A 21,903-nucleotide genomic window follows, 5' to 3' on the forward strand; every position below is an offset into this window, starting at 1 on the left:
GCCTGCAAAAGGTGAGCCCAGAGGGGCCTGAGAGCACCCAGAGGTCAGGCCTGCCCATCTCTACCTGGGCAGAGGCGGGATGAGGGCGGGGGTGGGTACTCAATCTAGGCACTGATTCCTGGGACCAAGTCTGCCCAGCTGTGGGACCATTGGGGTAGGCTGGGAGGGCACGGAGGGGCCAAGCATGGCTGAGGCCGCAGACTGCTAGAGATGCGGCCTGTGCAGAGGACTCCCCGGGAGGGTGGGTGTGGGCCTGGGCACTGGGACCACAGCACAGACCCAGGGGCTTGGGTTTGGGGTCCTGACTCGGAGTGATGCTGGAGGACTGGGGAGGGTGTTGGCTGGTGTGCGTTTGGGGTCCAGGTGCTGCTCCAGGCTGCCAGAGGACCCCAATGCCCATCCCTCACATCTTGGTGTCCAGGGCCATCTGGGGTGGCCTTTGTTCCTGAGCCCCTCTTTGGGGCAGACCATGTGGAGTGAGGGATAAAGGTGTTGGGTCAGTGCTGTGCCCCACACTCTGTGGGGTCCCCGCCACACCATGAGATGGGGTCCTTTACCCTGGGATCTCTGCCCCACTTAGAGAAAGGTCCTGGGCAGCATATGGGAAGGGTGGAGAGCAAGGGGCGGGAGGAGGCTGAGGATGGGGCGGGGCAGTGACGGTGGAGGAAGGGCCTTCATAAGCCCTGGCCTCGCTGTGGCTGCAACAGGACCTGAGTGGACAGAGCAGGTTGGTGGCTGGGCTGGGTGAGTGAGGAGCGTCCCAGCGGGTCCTCCCGGGGCTTTGGTTGAGGGTGACCTCGACCTTTCAGAAAAGCTGGGAGGAGCTGAACTCCAGAGGTGGGTTGAGGGCTCTGCCCCTGGAAGGGGTCCAACTGAGTCAGGCCAGGTTTCTGGGGAGAGAAGGATCTGTTTTAGATTGTGGGTCAGGAGGGCCCAGGCGCCCAGAGCACCCACATAGCCCCTGGTCCCTTCACAGCCTGAAGAGCCCAAGAGCTCGGCCACCCCTGCCCTGGGTGAGGCTGGGCGAGGGTGGCCAAGGGCCCGATTGTCCCCTCTGCACTGTCAGCAGAGGCTCAGAGGCATCTTGGAAGGGAGGGGTGCCCCCAGAGGGCTCCCCCATGACTTTAACCCCACCTCCCTAGGCCTCCCCTCCCCACCGAGAGGCCTGCTCTCCCCAGAGGTTCTATTTGGGTCCTATCCCCAGCTGCCTGTTACTCCCTAGGCCCCTCGGCCCTGACAGCGCCATCCCAGTCTGAGTGAGTGCAGCTGCGGGTCAGGGGCCAGCTGGCCGCGGGGAAGTCCTGAGAACGGCATGGGGGCCCAGCTGTGGCTGAACCAGTGTCGGGTGGGGTGGCTGGCAGAGGGGCAGCTGACCTCTCGCTCAGGAAGCTCCTGTGGGACCTGCAGATGCGCCCGCAGTGGGTGGGGCGAGTGGCTGAGGGTGCAGTGTCCAGGGGCATCTGGATTGGGCGCAGTCCCCGCTGTGGCTGGAGAAGCTCTGGCTTTGCCATCAGGAGGGGACAGATGGACAGAAGGCTGAGCGGCCTCTCCTTCCCCAGGCTGAGCACCATGGGCGCCCAGGTGCACTCCCACCTAGGGGTCTGCCTCTGGCTGTGGCTGGGTGTCATCCTGGGACTTGGCCCAGAACAAGGTAAGGACAAGGGGTGAGGTCTTTCTGGGAACTGAGCCCCCGCCTGCCCTGGGCCCCCAGGGGTGGCTGTCCCTGGTGGAATTTGTGCTCGATGAGTAGACAGGACAAGACAGCCCAAGGGGTCATCTGTGCTCCTCTGCCAAGTCTAGGCTCCAGCTGGCTGCTTGATCTTTTACCTTGCCTTGGGGAGGCTTCTGTTTTTTGGTTCATTTTTTAAAAACAGGTATTAATACTCTGCAGTTAATTCTCTCATATTAATGTTCTGTTATTAATTATTCCATGAACACTTTTTTTCAAACAGTACAACCCTGCAGTAAAGGTGACCCCTACAGCACGGGGTGCTGCTTTTAGCCCCTCCATGCTTGTTTTAGGCACATGGGGAGTTACATTCACAGCAGCCTCTCCCTCAGCCCTTCACGTGGCCTGTGCTCTGTGTCGCGCCTTCAATCTGACCACATCTTATAGGAAATTTATTACATTTCCCTTTGTGAGTAAACATCCATTGCAGGGTTGTTTGTGACACCCCAAAATGGTCACACCTTGACTGAGTTTGTCCCAGGAAAGCTGGGTTAGTGGGCGCTGGGATGACCTCTGCATCCGGGGACTGAGGCTCTGGTCTGACAGGAGCTGGCTTGGCCAGCGTGCAGTCCCTGGGGAGTGAGGGCAGGGGCCCCTCCCACTGTCCAAGCTCACCCCGTGGATCACGGCGAGGGCTAATGCTGTCTGTTAGGGCTGCTCTGCTCGGGGTGCGGCATAGCCAGGCCAGTGGGGAGCCGACCTGCTTTCTTGTTCATGTGGCAGGACTCCTGTTGGTTTTGCGCCAGGTTGGTGACTGCCCCTGGGTGGGTCCCTCAGTCTGGGTGGCTTCTTCGACAGGACCATGCCAAAATGGGGTCGAGTCACTAAGTGACCCCGTGACAACTGAGTTCAGGACTCCTGTGCTGGGCAGCCCCTCACCAGGTCCCTGCAGGATTCTGGCAGATGCTGGGGTGCGCAGCCCTTCCCTGAGGATGGCCCTGTGGAGGGAGGCGCTGTCTGCACAGCATCCTGCGTAGACCCCCTACATCGGGACCCAAGACGTAGCGTGGGGTGCCTCCCCTAGCATGTCAGAGGCACAGGGATACACACAGGCTCTTCATGAGCCAGAGCTGGGCCCCTGCTCACAAGTGGCTTTTCAAAGCTCCAGACATTCCTGTCTTTCAGCCTGGAGTTGCAGGGAGCAGCGCCCCCCCACTGGAGGCAGGCTCAGCTGCTCCTGCTCTGAAGCGTCATTGTGTCTGCGCGGATGCCCCCAGCCCCTGCCCTCCTCCCTGCGCACCCAGCTCTCAGGGCCAGAAGAAGCCCATCTCTGTCTGCATTTTCCAAAAATAGCTGCTCCCACCGTGGAGCTTCTGGAAGCTTGCCTGGGAGGTCAGGATATGCCCGGGCTCAGGCCACCACTGCTCCCCATCCTCCAAGATGCACCCTTATGGCACCCTCACATTTCAGGGCACCCCACCCCATGGGCTGTGAACCTAGCTGTAACCTCAGCAACTGGGGGTCTGCAGTAACCACACAGCTGCCTCTCCCACTGCCCACTCCCACCCAGACGTGGTGGGGAAATCCAGGGAGGCGTAGCTGCCTAGTTGGCTCAGTGCTTGTTGTTGCCCGCGGGGCAGTATGGCATCTCCCGGACGCTAGCCCGGCCTCATTCAGCCCGGGAAGGGGGACACCCCTCAGAGAGCCAGTGGCTTCATTTTCTCAAGGTCCCCGCAGTGGGGCCAAGGCCTCCTCACACCAGACAGGTCCCTGGCCCCCCATAGCTGTTGGGGTGACTCCTGGGGGTCAGTCCTGACCACTCTGTCCTGTCTCCCCAGCAAACGGCCACCTGCAGCTAGCTGTGCTGCCTGAGGACCAGCTGCAGATAAAGTGGACGGAGTCGGAGGGGGGTGGCCTTGGCTACCTGGTGCAGGTGAAGCCCGTGGCAGGTATGGCCCTGCACCTCCCCGCTCGCTGAGGATAGCCGGCGGCTGTGTGCGGCTCTGCGTCTCAGGATCCACGCGGCTGTGTGATTCTGCCCTCCTTGCTGGGGCAGGGCGTGTAGCGGGAGAATCTTACGTTTCCCACGTGACCCCATGCCCGGCACCTGCAGAAGGCGCCCAGCCACTGGCTTTTGAAGAAACAATGGGTCCCTGCTCAGCTAGAGCCCTTCAGGATTCTGCATGTCAGTGGCTGCGAGGGCCTCCAGGGGCAGGAGGGAGGCCAAGGGATTCTGGAAGGCGGCACAGGCCGGCCACAGAGCTCCGCAGACATGGCTGAAGGAATGCCCATGGACAAGGGTATCATCGCAGGGACGGGCAGGAAGTGATGCGGGCCTGAGCTTGCCCCTGGGGGAAAGGGGCCGCCCTAGCCCCGCAGTCCCACCTGTCCTCTGATCCCAGGAATAACCCCTTGACTTGGGTGTAGTTTTCTAATATTTTCATGAAGTCAAATTCATCTACTTCATTTTTCAAATCTTTTATACCTTTCCCAGTTTTAGTGAGAAGTAATGGATGTACATGAGCATAGCAGTGCGGCCTACATGTGGTTGGTTTACATGTGCTGTGCAAGGACACAGTAGCTGCCTCTCACGGTGATCCTCTCTCCAAGATACAGCAAAGTGATAAGCATTTTTCCTTGTGATGAGAACTGAGGATTTACTCTCTGAACATCTTCCCTGTGTATCCTAGACCAGCATCAGCCATAGTCAGTTTGGTACATTACATCCCTCAACTGACTTATGCCTGGGAGTCTGTACCTTTGACCTTCCTCCAGTCCCCTCCTGAGCCCTCCACCTCTGGCAACCGCAGTCCCATCTCCTCTATGAGTTCTAATTCTGCATATAAGTGAGATTGTACAATATTTGTCTTAGACCTATTTTTCTTAGCATAATGCTTCCACGGTCCATCCATGTTCGTAAAATGGTAAGAGTTCCTCATTTCTTTGGCTGAGTAATATCCCACTGTGTGTCTATCACACTTCCATAGCCATTTGCCTGTGGTTGTGAACAGTGTGAATAACGTCAGATGTGTGAGCAGCACTCACGGAACATGGTGCTGTACCCGCTGGAGACAGTGATTTAGTTTCCTTCGCATGAATACTCAGAAGTGGGATTGATGGGCCTAAAGGCAGTTCCATTTTATTTTATTTTATTTTATTTTATAAATCAGCTTGTCCTGTAGATTCTGTTTATTTTTATTTTTGCTAATCCCCACCCGAGGATATTTTCCCATTGATTTTTAGAGAGAGAGTAAGGGAGGGGGAGAGACAGAGGAGAGAGAGAAACATCCATGTGAGAGAGATACATCGATTGGTTGCCTCCTGAACGCGCCCTGACCAGGCTTGGGGATCAAGCTTGTAACCGAGTTACAAGCCCTTGACCGGAATCAAACCTGGGAGGGATCCTTCAGTCCATGGGCTGACACTGTATCCACTGAACCAAACCGGCTAGGGCAAAAGACAGTTCCATTTTAAGTGTTAGTTTGTTTTAAAATATGTTTTTATTGACTTTTTAGAGAGAGAGGAAGGGAGAGGGAAAGAGAGATGGAAACATTGATGAGAAACATCATCCATGGCCCCCTCATGCCCCTACTGGGGATCGAGTCTGCAACCTGGGCGTGTGCCCTGACCAGGAATCAAACCGTGACCTCCTGGTTCATAGGTCAACGCTCACCCATGGAGCCATACCGGCCAGGCCGTTTTTAATTTTTTTATGAACTTCCATACTGTTTTCCACAGTCTGCATTCCCACCAGCAGTGCACAAGGGTTCCCTTTTCTCCATATCCTCGCCAGCACTGGTTGTTTGTTGATTTGTTGATGGTAGCCATCCTGACAGGTGATACCTCATTGTGGTTTTAATTTGCATCTCTCTGATGATCAGTGATGTTGAGCATCTTTTCATGTACCTGTATGTACTCTTTGGAAAAATGTTTATTCAGGTTTTTGTCCATTTTTATATTGGATGACTTGGGTTTTTTGCTATTGATTTGTATGAGTTCTTTATATATTTTGGACACTAGCCCCTTATCAGATATATGATTTGCAATATTTTTCCTGTTCAGCAGGTTGTTTTTACATCTGTTGATTATTTCTTTTATATCTTTACTGATTTTTAGTCCACTCATCCATAACCCCCAGCTGTGGTTGTAGATGCGTCTCTCTGCTTGCCTCACAACAGTTGCTTTGTATGTTGAGGCTGTTATTAGGGGGCACCATTTAAATCATGTCTTCCTGGCAGACTGCCCTTCACTGGGGAGGCTCCTCGTGCTCTCTGGTGGTGTTCTCACTGAGGTGCTACCTTTTGTGCCACGTGTTGGTCCAGGGAGATCTTTTATTCACTTATTTTAGGTGCATCTTCCAAGGAGCGTAGAGCTGGTGTTGCTTTTGTACAGTGAGACAGACTTGGCTTTTTAGTTGAAATGTTTTTCCCATTTCCATTACATTGAATGACCTGCAGATTTGGGTTTAAATCTTCATCTTCCTACTTTTTCTGTTACACTCGTTCCATCTTTTTCCTGTCCTTTATTCCCACTCTTCACAGCCCTGTCAGGTTTCGTAGCTCAGCAGGAGGGGTGCCTGCTGAGCTGAGGCCTGGCGCTGCCTGGCGTGCAGCCTGAGCTGGTGTGGAGCCGCAGGCAAAGGCAGTGCTTGCTGAGCTGATGTGTGAATGCTGCTCGCGTGGGATCTGTGTCATGCTCTCTCTGGGAAAGGTGCTCAGCTTCTGAAAGAGTGTGCGGGGCACATGGGAGTGGACTTTGTTCTCAGGTCCAAGGCTCAGTGAAGTCTGCATCTAGCACATAGCAGGTGGGGCATGGGTCGGGTTGGAAGAAAGAATGATAGGCCTCCAGGACAGGGTGAGTGTGAGAAGAGCTGATACTAACACACCAGGAGCCCAGAGTCCCCAAGGCCGGGTGTGGTGTGGGCGCCCAAGCAGGGCAGTGTGTGTGCAGAATGAGGAGGAGCCTGGACACACACATAAACACACATGGGATACCCATGTGGGCACACACATATACACGCACTTCGCTGGTTCAACAACTCTTCCCAACCCCATCCCAGGGGACGTGGAGCAGGAGGTGATGCTGACCACCAAGACCCCAAAGGCCACAGTGGGGGGCCTGAGCCCCTCCAAGGGGTACACCTTGCAGATCTTTGAGTTCACGGGCTCAGGGAACATCCTGCTGGCTCAGAGGGAGTTTGTGAGTAAGCCCACCGGCCCTCCCATGCGGGTTCCCGTCTCTGGGGGTCAGTGTGTGGCAAGGAGGCTGCAGCCGAGCCCTGGCAATGCTTCTGGGCTGGCAGCCTAGGCCTGCGTTTGAGCTCCGCTCCCCATGAGGCCACCCAGGAGCCTCAATTATAACTCCTGACCCCCGCCTGTCTCCCATGGGGCTCGGTCCCATGGAGCCTGGGATATGCCCTTGCAGGCCCACAGCCCCCCGAGGCCTCTGCTCCTTGGTAGGGTCCTAACAGCCCCTTGCATCTCTGCAGTCGAGGATTTGAGGAGTCACTCTGTGAGCAGGAGCAGCTGGAGGCCCCTGGGGGCAGCTCTGGAGCCCACACCTTCCCACATGGGGAGCCCAGACCCTGACCCCCGAGTCATCTTGGCCCCAAGCCAAGACCCGCCCACTCTGGGTGGGTCCAGGTGGGGTGAGGGTAAGTTGCTGGGGGGAGGGGAATCCAGCATCTCATGTTTTCTCTGCACGTGGCCAGAACTTTCTTCCTGATATTTGACCTCACGCTCTCTAGCCACTCTCTGGGGCTCACTCAAACCCACAGGGCAGGTCATTTGCTGTGGTGTCCTCAGGGCCCCAGTGCCTGGTCCCATCCTCCCGACCCCCCAGGTATCCCCCAGCCTGAGTGTGGCAGGTGAGAAGTGACAGCTGTGACCTTCCCCAAGATTTCCTGGCAAGGATCAACACTCGCCCAGAGGCCCTGGGGGAACGGCCTCCCGCTCAGCTCAGCCCAGAAAGGCCCAGCCGCCCCAGGATGTCCGCGAGAAACAGAAGCCAGGTAAAGCAGCCAGGGCACCGCTTCCGTGGCTTGCAGGGGCAGGTATGCCATTTTCTGTACAAGGTCTTGCACACAACTGTGCCTCTCTCATCAGATGGTTTCACTGCACCTGCCTTCTCAGGAGCCTCCACATGGCGTCTGGCCCTGACTCTGGGCTCAGCCTGGAGGTGCTGTCACTCTGCAAAACTCAGGGAGCCCCAGACCCCAGACAGGGGTCACAAGGCTTTGTCTCCAGAGCTCCTGGGTCCTCAGGACAAGCCCTCAGGCCAGAGGTGAGGCCTCAGCCCAGCGCAGGCTAATGGAGCTGTCCTTGGTATTGACCACACCCACTCCAGTCAGTCCACCTTGGAAGCCTCTGCCCATTGGGCCTGGGTGTCAGCCTGTGTGTGTGTGTGTTTGCGCGTGCGTGTGGCGGAGGGCTGATCTTGAATAGTAGCCCTCACATAGGCAAGCACACAGTGGCCAGCCCTGCCAAGGCTTTTGGAGGGCAGAGCTCCTGGGGTTTCATTAGCCTTCTCTGACGGGCTTGGAGGAGCTGACCCCATGGCCCAGGGTCCACACACGGTATCCCGAGTCTGGTGAGATCCAAACACCTCTGGAGTTCCTGTCCCCCAAGACTCAGCCAGAGGCCGAAACCCTGTGGCCCCAGCCCCTCCACTAAACCCAGAGAAGGAGATCCTGAGTGGCTGGAGCCCAGCTCAGAGCAGCTTGGCGTCCTGCAGTCCCGGTGGGCTTTGCCTACACCTCTCCTTCCTTGCCCACCCAGCTGGCCTCCAGTTCCATTGCATGCCCCCCATACCTGCTGACATGATCTTCCTAGTGGACAGGTCTTGGAGTATTGGCCACAGTCACTTCCAGCAGGTCAAAGACTTCCTGGCCAGCATCATTGAGCCCTTTGAAATTGGGCCGTATAAAGTCCAAGTACGTTGAGTTTTGGCCCCATGCCCTGAGGCCCCACCCTGGTAGTCCTCACAGTCTCTCCCTAGATCCCAGTGCAGGCGTGAAGTGAGCCAGGGGCTGGAGGAGAGCTTTTTGCTGACTGGTGTGGCCTGCAGCACCAGGCCAGGTGGGGTCCCCAGCTGGACTGATGGGACAGCTGGCTCCTAGGGGGACATTCTGGCAAATCCTGTGTGGAAAGCAAGGGCTTTGCAAGCATGTGCCCTCCCTAGTGACCCCGGGCAGCCAGGCTGTGTGCGTCCTGCCTAGCCCAGCACTCCAGCTGCCCCCCCTGTATTCACAGAGCACTGACACCGTCCCCGCCCTTGGGAGCCCCAACCTGGCAGGGGTTGGGGGGACATGTGTGAAGCAAAGAATGATCGTGAATGACAGCCTTGATGAGGCTTGGGGCATGGGGTGCTGTAAGGGGTGAAAATTCAGCTCTTGTGCTGTTTGGGGGGCAGGGAAGCCACAGAAGTTTCTGCCATCGTGTGGGAGAACTGCACTCCTCTTCCCCACGCTGGGCGAGGTCATGGGCTTCCTGGGCAGAGGCCTGGGCCTGGGTTTCCATCTAGGCAAGGGCTGCCCACTCGCAGCTTGAAGGGTCAGCTCCAGGCCCTGCCCCTATGGCCCCACACCTAGCAGATGGAGGCTCCTGGCAATGCCACCTCAGTCACTCTGGGCCCCCTCTCCTCCTCCACCACCTACACCATTTGTGTCACCCACCTCTACCTTGGGGGCAGCTCCTCCACCATGACCGGCCGCCAGACCACACGTGAGTCCTCTGGAGCCGCCGGTGCGCCGTCAGGGCCCAGTCCGAGGAGGGTGGGAATGTGGGCACAGCCCCCACATGGAGAAGGGGGTCCCCTCGGCCCCCAAGTGTGACTCATGCTAGCAAAACCTCCTTAACAGGCAATGAGGGCCCTTCTGATGAGTCACCCGAGGGGAGTGCAGGCCCTGCCATCCAGCCTGTCTCCCTATCCTCTTCCAGGGAAAGTCCCCAGCCCGAGCCAGCTATCCGTAACAGAGCTCCCTGGGGGTGAGGCCCGGCTGGCATGGGCAGCTGCAGCGGCATCCAGTGTGCTGGTCTACCAGATCAAGTAGACACCTCTGGGGGATGGGAAGGCCCATGAGGTATGTGGGAGAGAAGACCCCTGCCCACCCCCAGCTCCTGGGTTCCCACCCAGTGTGGCATCTCGGGACCTGCCTGCCCAGCCCAGCCAGGCCCGTGGGAGGCCACCACTCGCAGGCAGACACCTGCCCTCCTCTCCATAGATCTCCGTCCCAGGGAGCCTGCACACGGCCGTCCTGCCCGGCCTGGGGGAGCACTTGGAGCACGAGATCACCATCCTGGACTACTACAGGGACGGGGCCCACAGCGACCCCGTGTCCTTCCACTACAGCCCCTGTAGGTGACCCCTCAGCTACAGGGGGCAGTGCAGCCCCAGGGACCCCAGACTGCCTCAACCCCACCATCCCAGGGCCCCACACTCTCAGGATCACCCACAGGCAGTCTCCCAAGGCCCTGGCCTTCTAGGCAGGTGTTCCAGGGTGGCTGAGGGTCCAAGTCACCTGGTGGGCACAGTGCTCACGGTGGTCTCAGAGCTGACCTGTGGCCTTGTCTGCCCAAGGTTGCAGGGCAGCGGGGTGTGGTGCTGGTGTGGGGGGCGTGGTGGGGCAATGGAGGTCATTGCGGGGGGGAGGGTCGTGGGGTGTTGGGGAGGTGAAGGGGAGGGGCTATGGGGTAGTAGGGAGGCGTGGGTGGGGGTGTGGCAGGGCGTGCCACAGAGCGTGCTGGAGCATGTTGCTGCCTTTTGGCCCAGCCCTTGCTGACCTCCCACTGGCCTTCAGTCAGCCGGAGCCCACCCTCCAACCTGACCCTGACTTCTGAGTCACCAAACAGCCTACTTGTCAGCTGGATGCCCCGTTCTGGCCACGTCCTCCACTACCGGCTCACGTACACGCTGGTCTCGGGCTCTGGACCAGAGAAATCAGTGAGTCTTGGTGGAGCCGGGAGCCATTGCCCCTCGTGGATCTGGGGCCTGGTGGCAGGGGGAGGTGTGGCCACCTGCCTGTCCCGTGTTTCCATGGTGAGACACAGACAAAGGAGCTGAGGTGCCTAAGTGAGCAGAGGCGCTCGGTGGTGGGTGGCTCAGGGGCTGTGCCCCCCAGGCCTCTGTTCCAGGACCCAGGAGCCATGTGATGCTCCCTGACCTGCTGGCAGCCACCAAGTACAGGGTCCTGGTCTCAGCAGTGTATGGAGCAGGGGAGAGTATGGCAGTGACTGCTATAGGCCGAACGGGTGAGTGGGCATGCAACCCCGGACCCCAGGCAGCCCCCAACGCCCAGAACTGTGGGGCCACTCCACGGGGGCCCTCCCGCAGGCGGTGGGCTCTGTCGCTGCCAGCACGCGGCCCGCGCTACCGCAGAGCAGAAGGGAATCAGGTTTTTGCGTGAAGACTTCTCCACTGTAGAGCAAAGCTCCCGCTGGTTGGCCAGGCCCCTCATCCGCAAGGCCCAAAGCTGGGGATCGTGTCCTTGCCCTGTATCTGTCCCGAGGTCAGGGCAGCCTTCCAGCCCACAGGGCTGCTCTCAGACAGGCAGGTGGGAGGGCGCACAGGCCATGGCAGATGTTCAGGAGAGGCGCCCAGCACCTGGACGCGGTGCCAGTGTTCCTGGGCCCTGCCCCTGCAGGCCAGGCCCACGCGAGGGACCACCGTGCTGTCTGTGCTGGTGCTGTGGACAGGCCCAGACGCTGGGAGCCAAAGGCCCTCAGGCGCCAGCCAGCCTGGTCACCTCAGCTTCCCTCTGTGTCCTCCATGGCTCCTCCAGTTTTGGCTTGAATGCCTCTAGGGTCGGGGCCTCACTGCTCCGTGGACAGCTGCTGCACTCAGCGCCCTTCACGCCCCCAGAACGCTCCGAGCGCCTGGCGGTGGACCATGCCTGTGCTGGCCTGGACGGTGTGCACCCCAGTGGGCGTGTCCGCACACCCAGGCATCTCCCTGGCCCTGTCACTTGGGACACATGGGGGTGGCCGATGCCCTGTCGGTGGGAGCACCATGGGGAGTGCTGCCTTCCGGGGGGTGGAAGTACCCCTGTCCTTCCCCTCCCTGAGGCGCAGGGACAACAGGCCCATGGACCTGCGAGAGGGGAGGCAGCAGTTGGGATCCAGGCCGCAGGGCAGGCCCACTGCCCAGGGGCCCCTCCCCGCTGACCCTGACTCCCTGTCGCCTCTCAGCAGCCTGCCCAGCCCTCCACCCAGATGGCTCCCTTGCAGGTGGGTCCTGTCCTGAGACAGGCGCTCTCGCTCCCCACCCTCACCTGTCCCCCCTCCTCTTGGGTCCCCTAGGAAAGGGCCTGGGGACAGTGGAGGGCATCAGGCAGGCAGGCCCACACTTTTACAGAGGGTATCTCAAGGTTCACAGTCGAGGTTACTGAGGTTTGTGCAAGGTCACTGTCCAAGGTCATAGCTAGGACCCGGTGGGCAGAGGCCAAGCGGGAGCCCTGGGCCCTGTGCAGTTCCCCCCTGAGCTGCTGCTGACCAAGCTGTGGGCGGGGAGAGGAGCTGCCCAGTCACCAGGAGAGGCGCCCAGCACCTGGACGCGGCAGGCAGGCCCACAGTGAGACCCTTCCACAGCTGACACGTGGCTGCCAGCTGTGGCCAGGCTGCTCTGCCGAGTGGGGTGGTGGAGTGGTGTCAGCAGGGTACAGGGAGGGGAGCCCATCCTTTCCTGATGGCTGAGTCTCTCTGGGGTCTCCCGAGAGTGAGCAATGAGGCTGCGCCGCTCAGACCCCGAAGCAGGGCAGGCCTACCTGTGGCCGGAAATGGGGCCAGGTGGGCTGGTCACTCCTGTTTGCTCCCGCCCGGGCTCTGAGGACCCAGTCAGGTGAGTGTCACCCTCACTTGGTGCGCTCAGCACTGAAGGAGTGGCAGGTGTTCCGTGTGGCTAAGTCCAGTGGGTAGTGAGACCCTGCCGGGCACCCGTGACTGTGGGCCGGGTCAGACAGCGCCCTGGGGAGGCCGAGACAGCAGCAGGAGAAAGGTGGGCGCACCCCATCTTGGTGCTGAGCTCTTGGCCTTGGGTGTCCTCTCTGGCTCCTCTGCCCTGCACCTGACACCTGCTTTTCTTTCTCTTTGCCTCCCACCTGCCTGTCCCTGGGTCTCCCCACCATGGCCCCCAGGCTTTGACCTCATGGTGGCCTTCGGGCTTGTGGAGAGGGAGTACGCCTCCATTCGCGGTGTGGCCATGGAGCCCTCTGCGTTTGGCTCAACCAAGACCTTCACACTCTTCAGGGATGCTCAGCAGACACGCCGAGCCAGGTGGGCGACCAGGTGGTGGGTGTGATCTGGGTGTGGGGCACAGCTCCGTGACACTGGCTGGGATGGAGTGCCTTCGGTCCTGGGCAGGGCAGAGGGCTGTGCCTCGCCCTTGGAGCACCTCTGGTTGAATCTCCCAACAGCCCCAGGAGGGAGTTCTGTCCCTTACACCCTGTTACACATGAGGAAACTGAATCAGGAGAGATCTTGGTCCCATGGGTCTGGGCCCTGGGGAATAGCTGTGGCCCCTCCAGACCCCAACCCTCTCAGGCCTGTGGTGCCCCCAACCTGTGCCCCCACAGCGAGATCCACCTGGCCGCCCTCTTGCCTGAGCACACAGTCCTCCTGCACCTCCTCCCCGACACACCCCGCGAGGCCTTTACGCTGTGGCAGATGACAGCTGAGGACTTCCAACCTGCCCTCAGGGTCCTGCTGGACGGTTAGTCAAGAGGGCAGGCGCGCCGAAACCGGTTTGGCTCAGTGGATAGAGCGTCGGCCTGGGGACTGAAGGGTCCCGGGTTCAATTCCGGTCAAGGGCATGTACCTTGGTTGTACCAGTAAGGGGTGTGCAGGAGGCAGCTGATCGATGTTTCTCTCTCATCGATGTTTCTAGCTCTCTATCCCTCTCCCTTCCTCTCTGTAAAATATCAATAAAATATATTAAAAAAAAAAAAAAAAAAAAAAAAAAAGGGCGGGCGGGGGACCCAGGCTGTCCTTAGAAGCTTCACTGGCTGATGACCCTGAGCAAGATCCTCCAGACCCGTGGTCGGCAAACTGCGGCTCGCGAGCCACATGCAGCTCTTTGGCACCTTGAGTGTGGCTCTTCCACAAAATACCACGGCCTGGGCGAGTCTATTTTAAAGAAGTGGTGTTAGAAGAAGTTTAAGTTTAAAAAATTTGGCTCTCAAAAGAAATTTCAATCGTTGTACTGTTGATATTTGGCTCTGTTGACTAATGAGTTTGCTGACCACTGTTCCAGACCATTAGGAGGCAGGGCTGCTTTCCACATTGGCCATGGGGCCCGCCATCCCCCCTGTGTGGGTGGGGTGGGGGTCTCACGCGCTCCTTGCCCTGCCCCGTAACAGGCAGAAAGTCCCTGACCTACTTCAGCCACGACCCCAGGGCGGCCTTGCAGGAGGTGACCTTTGACCTGCCCGAAGTGAGGAGGATATTCTTCTGGAGCTTCCACAAGGTCCTGGAAGGTTCCAGATAGACCAAAGCCTGTGCCTCTCCCGCCTAAGAACCTCCAATGCCTCCCAAGTTCTGGAGCAGACTCCCCTGGGCTGTGCAGGATGTGCCCCCACCACAACAGCAGCATCCATGGCCACGCTGGAGCTCTCCTTGCTGGGGAGCCCCCTCGGCCCATCCAAGCCTCTGCCCCTGCGGTCCCCTCCACCCCCAACATCCTGTGGGGCCCCTTCCTTAATTTGAGTTGAAGAGCATCCCAGCCCTTTTCTCTGCTCCTGCAAGTCCTAGAAGGGCCCGAGTGGGTGCATTTCATCCATTTCACAGAGGGGAAACTGAGGCCCAGCAATGGGGTGGGGTCCCAGAGACTTGGGGTGGGGCCCCCAGTGATGGGCACTTATCCTCCCACCTGGCCAGGGCTGTGGAGAACCTCTATGGTGTCTCGCAGGTGCACGTGGCCGTGGGACACTCTACGTGGACTGTAGGAAGGTGGCCGAGAGGCCCACTGGGGAGGCGGGCAGCCCTCCTGCCACCGGCTTCATCATGCTGGGGAGGCTGGCCAAGGCCTGGGGCCCCTGGAGCAGCTCGGCTGCGTTGAGCCTTGGCTTCGTCCTGCCTGGCCACTCAGGGGCCAGCAGATCCCCCAGCCCCTCCTCCCCTGAGCCACATCTGGCCAACCGAACTCCTGCCCTGATTTGTAGCTCCAGCTCCAGATGCTGCAGATCGTGTGCAGTGACACCTGGGCAGAGGAGGACAGGTGCTGTGAGCTCCCTGCGTTGACAGGTGGGCAAGTGCCACAGAGTCTGGGGTAGGCAGGCTGTTCAGGTCATCATGGTGCTGGGAGAGATCTGGGCAGGCTTCCTAAAGGAGGTGGCTTCTGGGGAGCATCTTGGAGGCCCTGGGGACAAAGCAGGCTAGAGATGGCCAGGAAGGTCCCAGCTGCAGGATGGTTGAAACCCAGCCCTCAGGACCACTCCCCTTTTCTGTGACTCCCCTGTGTACCCTGCCGGCTTGGCCATGCTGGGGCCTGCGTGGCAGTGAGGCATGTGCTGGGCAGCTTGGGGTCAGCCCCTAGGATCAGGTCCCCACCCCTCACCTCCAGCCTCCCAGGTGTCAGACAAGAGCTGGGAGAGGGTCTATTTAACGAGGGTCTCCTTTCTTCCAGAAGGATGGAGAGACCTGCCCTGCCTTCCCTCCCGCCTGTACCTGCTCCTCGCAGACACCTGGGTCCCTGGGCCCCCAAGGGCCTCCAGTGAGTCCAGCAGCCCCTCCCTGGCAATCTCTGCTGCCATTGGCAGATGGGGTGGCTCCTCCCACGCCCCTCAGCTGGGAGCCTGGATCAAGCAGCCTTCCCCAGGCCTGCCGCACCCTGGGGTGCACTGTACACAGCTCCCTGCTGCCTGTCACTCCCAACCCATGGGACCCCTCCTGGCAAGCCCGTTCCTTCCCCTGGCCCCTCTTCCCAGCCAACCTCCCCTCCTCTGGTGTGGGACATAGCATGTCCCATCTTCCCTGATTGGGGTGAAGTCCCAGGACCATCCGACCTGCAGCAGGGTCATGACCCCCACTTGGGGCAGGTCCAGCCCCTCTGCCCCCCTGAGGGAGGCTCCAGGGCCAGCTGCAGTGGGAAGGCAGGTCTGTGAGCACTGGCTCTGTGCTCTTGGTGCAGCCCTCCCCAGAGAGGCCGCCTACCCTGAGGCTGCACAGTGGCCAGCAGCATGGAGGCCTGCACCGGGAAGCCCCTTTCCTTTACCCGAGGGCGGGACTGGAACCCAGGGCCATGCTGGGCTCAGCCCTGCCTATGCCCCTGCAGGGCCTCCCTGGCAGGAATGGAGCCTCAGGACAGCAGGGCTTCCCAGGGCCCAGGGTAAGTCGCAGGGAGTCCTGGGGGGGGCCTGGATCCTACCTTCCGGGGGAGGACCCCCAACACATTCACAAGAGCACAGGAGGGAGCCCACGTGGTCCGACACCAGCCAGAGAGGCTCCACCTAGGAGCGAGGTGCCTCCCCAGGAGGGCTACCTCCCTACCGTGCCACACGCCATGGGCCTGTCATCCAGGGTCTTGGTGGTCAGTGTGACAGGGAAGGTGGTCCACACTGCATTCGGCTTGGGAGCGACAGTTTATGGAAATGGCGTGTCCCTGGGGTCACTGATTTTCACGCTCACACTCAAAGAAAGTTGTTTTTTTTCTTTATGGAGTTTGGTGCATTGATATGCTTAATTCACCAAAAAATGATTTAAAAGCATTTTCCCATGCAGTCTCAGTTTAAATAGTGTTGGTGTCGTCTGCCCCTTAGAGGTTTGGGTTTATGTTGTAGTGAAGTGACCTGGTGTTTGGGGTTTCTTTGCTCCCCATCTCTGGGACCTGGAGAAGTGGCCCAGGCCCAGTTCCTGGCTGTGGAGTGGGGTTGAGCAGGAACCCCGCCAGGGGTGACCCTGGGTTGAAGACCTCTGGTCTGGATACCACAGGCCGGCTAGAGGCAGGGGTGCTGCAGACACAGGACCAGGGGAGGGGCTGCAGGAGCTGCCCGGTGCCTTCTCAGCGCCTCCCCTCCCCCCTCACCTGTGTCTCCAGGGAGAGCCCGGGCCACCTGGACAGACCGGACCCAAAGGTCCTGGAGGTCACAGAGACCCAGGGCCGAACTGTCCAGGGACCTGTGGTAGGTGTTGCCTCCCTACCCTCCTCCACTGCCCCATCCCCACTACCCCCAGGCCCCTCAGTCTTTGCCCTGGGGCACAGTCTATATTTTCCCTCCAGGGTCCACCAGGGGTCAAAGGAGAGAAGGGGAACCATGGACTCCCGGGCCTGCAGGTAGTGGGTGGGAGGGTCTTGGGGACAGGGCCTGCTCTGGCTCAGACTTGGCCGCAGCCTTGCCAGCACCTTTGTTCTCTTCCAGGGTTACCCCGGCCACCAGGGCGACCCCAGGGAGGCTGGCCTCCAGGGTCCAAAGGTGAGAGAGAAGCCCGCTGGGGAGGGTCTTGAGATGGAGGCTGTGGGGTGGGGTTTCCCCTCTCTCTCACCCACTCCCATCCATCCTGCCCCCACCCATGGCCTGGCCAGGGGGAGGGGAACGTCAGCCCATGCAGGGTGGGCTCAGGCCCTGAACTTGGCCAGCTCACTGCTCTCAAAGCGAGGCACAAGCATGCACCCCTTCTCAGGTGTAGGCTGCCGTGGGAGGAATGTGTGGGGTCCGAGCCCCCCTCCAACCCGCCCTTCCTTTGCCATCAGGGCATGAAAGGCCTGGAGGGCACCGCTGGCCTGCCCGGACCCCCTGGACCTAGGGTAGGCACCACCTCCCCCGTGAGCCCAATACTGCCCATTCCTACCCATACCCCCTGGTTCTTTTGGGCTGAACTGAGTGTGGTCACCCCCACGAGGTGACCTGGGAGTTCTCACTCTGCTGGCCAGCCCTTCCTGGGCCCTGCCGGGCATGCAGTGTCCTGTGCCCTGGAGGACTGTGGGAGAGGGGCTTTCTCACCCCACTGGGCAGCCCCAGTCACGCCTGCATCCCAATTCCACATTGCAGGGAGATGCCAGGGCTCCCGGTGGGCCTGGCTGGAGATGCGGCCCCAGCGCCTTCTCCCTGCCTACTGGAGGGTTGGGGACCCTCCTCACTCAGAACCACCTTCCCTCCCGAGCTGGCCATTCCTGGGTTCCATGCTGAGCTCAGTGCCTGGGAGCTGCTCTGATCAGGGGTCCTGGGCTGCGTGCCCAAGCTGTCCATCTGAGGTGGACATGAGGCACAGCCTGCAGGAACAACAGGCCTGTGGAGCTGGGGACAAACCACGGGGTCTGGTCTGGGTCCAGGTCTGTGGGGACCCGAATGACCAGGCCAGGGCTAGAGGGAGGAGGGGCCAGACTCGCTGGGGTCTGCAGTCTGGACCTCTGCATCTCGACAGGGCTACCCAGGCATGGCGGGAGCCAGAGGGACCAGTGGGGAGCGAGGACCCCCAGGGACTATGGGGCCCATTGTAAGTCCTCTCCACACCTGGACAGCCCAACAGTGTGTGTGTGTGTGTGTGTGTGTGTGTGTGTGTGTGTGTGTGTGTGTGGGCGGGGGGGCGGGGGGAGACAAATGTGTGCAAACTCAGTGTCGCTGATGCTCAGGGGCTTCCTGCACCCACACCTGTGTGAAGTGAGTCCTGTGCAGGCAGGGATGCTAGGGCTGGTCTGCAGCAAGGAAAGTGGGGTAACCCTGCCAGGCCCAAGACAGGCAGGAGGGGGGCAGGTGATGGGCCTGTGGGCTCCAGGGGGCGGGGAGGGATGGGGTTCCTGGGAGCCAGGAAGATGGAGGCAGGGAAGGCAGGCGAGCCGGGGACAGGGATGTGCTGTGTGCAGGCCTGGCTGGCTCAGGCCAAGAGGGCTGTTCTCCTTGGGGTGGGGTCCCAGCTGTGGGCACTGAACCCATCTGAGAAGCAGGTCTTTTGCCCACTGGGGATTTATGCCTCTGATCCTCCAAGGAGCAGAAATTGTGCCCACCCTGTGGGGGCTTGAATGCCTGGTCTCCCTCCCCACAGACCGAGCCAAGGGGTCAGGGCTGCAGGGGTCAGGAGGGTGAGGGAGAGGCCAGTCCGGGCTCCTCCCTGCTTACTTCTCTCTCCTTTTCCTCTGACTCAGGATCTGCCTGGGCCCAAGGGGGAGCGAGGAGAGAAGGTAAGTGTGCCAGTGTTGGGGGCCCAGGCACTTCCTGTGCATGGGGACAACAGCGCCACCCTGCCCTGGCCGGCAGCCTGGTCACTGCTGTGGCCCATCTTCCTCATAGGGCGAGCCACAGTCCTTGGCCGCCATCTACCAGCTTGTGAGCCAGGCCTGCGAGTCCACCATCCAGAGTGAGGACCTTCAGTGCCCCCACGCCGTCCCTGCCCCCACGCCAGACAGAGTCCCGCACCCAATCTCAGCAGCCAGCCTTGCTTGGCCACTCTTTTGGACAGGCACCAGGGAGCCCTGGGGAGGCAGGGGGGACTTCCCCACCTCCACAACCCCCTGCTCATTCCCCCACCCCCTGCAGCGCATGTGCTGAAGTTTGATTCCTTCTTCCACAAGAGTACCAGGCCCCCTATGCCCATCTTGGAGGCCCCTGCGCCCCTGGTCACACCCAATGAGGCCCGGCTCCCTGGAGAAGGGGGAAATGGTGGCTTCCACCCTGAAGACAGAGGTACTGGCTCCCCCTCCCCGCAGTGTCCTGGGGCTGGCTCGGTGGGGAGACACAGGACTTGCCTGGCTTCCTGGAGTCCTCAAAGTGGCCCCTCCCCTATTCTCCCAGGAAGTTCGAGCTCAGGGCCACCGCTGCCCTTCCATCCCCTCTCCTTCTCTCCTGCACCTGCCACCTCCTCCCGTCCGGCTGGGGTTGCGGAGCCTGATGACTCCGGTACTGAGGTGGATGGAGAGGTTGGTTGAGGGACTGAGGGGATGGAGGAGCTCGGGGCCTCCATGGGGAGAATGAGGAGGGTTGGGGGGAGGGGGGAGACAGCACTGCACTGTGGGTGGGGGAGTGGGAGGGGAGAGGAGGGGGTTCTGCCCACCAGGGCCCAGACCAGGCTGGCAGGCGCTCTCATGAAGACCCCACACCACACCTCCCCCACCTCACCCTAAACCTCAGCCTCTGAGCCCACAATCCGGGCCTGTTGGGACTCAGGGACCCCCGCCCCAAGCTTTCAACCTTGCCAGGCACTCACCTTCCTCTGGGTCAGAATAGGGTCCAGAGAACGGCAGTGTTGGCAACTGCTGCCCTCAGTCTCAGCCGCCCCTCCTTCTCAGGTGCACCCGCAGCCCTAGCTCAGGTGGGCAGCCCTCAGCCACAGGGGAGCAAGATTCCAGGATCCTTGGGAGGAGCAGGGGAGCCCGGCCTGGGGAGAGGAGGTACCGGAGGTGTGCGGGGGGGCTTTGGGGGAGCCTGCCCAGTTGGGAGCCCAGTGGGAGCCCAGGGAGGCCGCCTCAGGGCGGGGCCGGTGTGCACCAGGGAGGACACCTGGGCCAGGCAGGTGCAGTGGGGGCCCGGGGAGCACTGGCCGAGGAGCAGGGTCCTGCAGAGGGCTCCCCTTGTTTCTGCCCTGCTCACGGCCCAGATGGGCTCACCGGACAGTGGGACTGGGCGGGCTGACTGGGGTCAGCTGTCCCTTGCGGCCCCAGACCTGCAGGTCTCCTCTCCCCTCGTGCCAGGCCGTTCTCCCTGTCGCCTGGAGTGACCACCTCTTCTCTGGAGTCTCAGAGGAGCCGGAGTGTGGGAGGAGCTGGAGGCGGGCACATGGCAGCGAGGTGGCACCTCTCCACTGTACCGTTCCCTCCACCACATAAACCTCATTATGGGGAGGCGTGTGCGTCTGTCAATGGAGTCAGACTCCCACCTTCAACCCCACGGTTTCCCTGTTGCCTTGGGGCTCCCCCTCCTTCCCTCGAGGCAGGCAGCCCCACCTGAGCCTCAGAGCTCAGTGCTGCCGGGCCAGGGCCCTCAGTCTAAGCCACACGCTGGGTCACTGGGCAGGGGGGACTTTAAGAACAGTGCCCAGCCCACCCTCAGAGGCCCATGGGCTCAGCCCGGAGTCTGCGTTCAGGGGGTCTCAGCACCGCCCCCAGCAGCCTCCCACCCACACCTACTCACCTGGAACTCTCATCAGCTGTGTGCCCCTCTGGCCGATTCCACACCAAGTAGTTTTCTAAACACCAGGCAGATTTTGGGATGGGGGTTCCTTCATGTACAGTGGCCAAGGGCTTCCATGGAGACAGTGGAGCAGAGCAGGACCCCAGTGGGGCGTGAGGTGGTAGGAGGCTCCAGCAGGGGCACAGCCCCGAGAGGCCGGAGGCTGGGCCAGCCAGGCGGGACCCGGCGTGGCAGGAGGGCTGAGCCCAGGGCCAGGAGCGGGTCAGCAGGGAGCTCCTCCAGGGCTCGGGGAGTCTGGGTTCTTCCGAGGAGCACTAGGAGCCACAGGGCTCCTGAGCGGGAACTGCTGTGACCGCCTGAGAGCCAGCTTGGGGACTTCACCTGCTGTCCACTGAGATGGAGCTGGCTGGGTTGTGGGGAGGCAGATTTGGGGCTGGCTGCTGGCTAAGCCACTGGTTGGGGGGGGACAGCCCCGGGCTTTAGAGTGGTTCCCGGTGCCTCCAGTAGCCACGTGGTGAAGAGCAGGTTGGTGGGTTGGTGAGTCTGGTGTTCACGGGGGCAGAAGCGTGAGCTCCACCATCTGGGAGGCGAGTGGAAGCCAAAGGGTTGGCTTCCCTGGGGGTGAAGGCAGCCTGGCTCGTCCTAGGACTGAGTCCCAGGCTCATCTCCGAGGCCGGAAGGTGTGGGTGAAGAGACCACCATGCTCCAGAGAGAGCGAGGCCAGAAGACCCTGGGCCAGTGGGGTGTTTAGTCAAGGAGCCAGCACCTTTATTTTTATTTAATCACCTGAGGATATTCTGTCCATTGCTTTTCAGAGAGAATAGAAGGGAGGGAAGAAGGGGGGAGGGGGGAGAGAGAGAGAGACCAGTTGGTTCCCTCTATCACGCCCTGGACTGGGGTTAGGGGTCGAACCTGCAATCCAGGTACATGCCCTTGACCAGGAATCTAACCCGAGACCCTTTGGTGCTGGGACTGATGCTCTAACCACTGGGGAACACCGGCCAGGGCTGGGATGCCTCTTGGTCACCTCGGGAATGAGCTACTATCCTAGGAACGAGGCTGGAGTGGGTGTAGGACCTCTGCTGCGCCCCATGCACAGGACCCCACCTTCTGGGGCCAAGTGGAGCGCGGCCCAGGCTGGAGAAAACATGAGCCTGCGCTGCCTCTCGACCCCTTGACCTGAGCC

The 21,903-nt window shown here is 60.6% G+C and overlaps 1 protein-coding gene across 1 annotated transcript; it reads left to right on the forward strand.

Annotated features, from left to right (window-relative positions):
- Positions 1-1,569: 1,569 nt before the first annotated feature.
- COL20A1 (collagen type XX alpha 1 chain) lies at positions 1,570-20,941 on the forward strand (the record flags this gene model as incomplete). Its single annotated transcript, XM_080684932.1, is given in 30 exon segments — positions 1,570-1,651; positions 3,508-3,618; positions 6,729-6,872; positions 7,158-7,301; positions 8,446-8,600; positions 9,258-9,390; positions 9,607-9,716; positions 9,720-9,749; positions 9,891-10,023; positions 10,467-10,609; positions 10,788-10,917; positions 11,857-11,892; positions 12,798-12,936; positions 13,236-13,374; positions 14,024-14,125; positions 14,820-14,909; positions 15,284-15,370; positions 15,932-15,985; positions 16,694-16,746; positions 16,748-16,778; positions 16,877-16,930; positions 17,016-17,069; positions 17,348-17,401; positions 18,019-18,090; positions 18,737-18,772; positions 18,882-18,948; positions 19,165-19,274; positions 19,383-19,507; positions 19,877-19,978; positions 20,279-20,941. Coding segments are annotated over 30 exon segments (2,976 nt in total). The 3' UTR covers positions 20,535-20,941.
- Positions 20,942-21,903: the final 962 nt, after the last annotated feature.

Source organism: Plecotus auritus (genome assembly GCF_963455305.1).
Source record: "Plecotus auritus genome assembly, chromosome: 8".
Lineage (NCBI taxonomy): Eukaryota > Metazoa > Chordata > Mammalia > Chiroptera > Vespertilionidae > Plecotus > Plecotus auritus.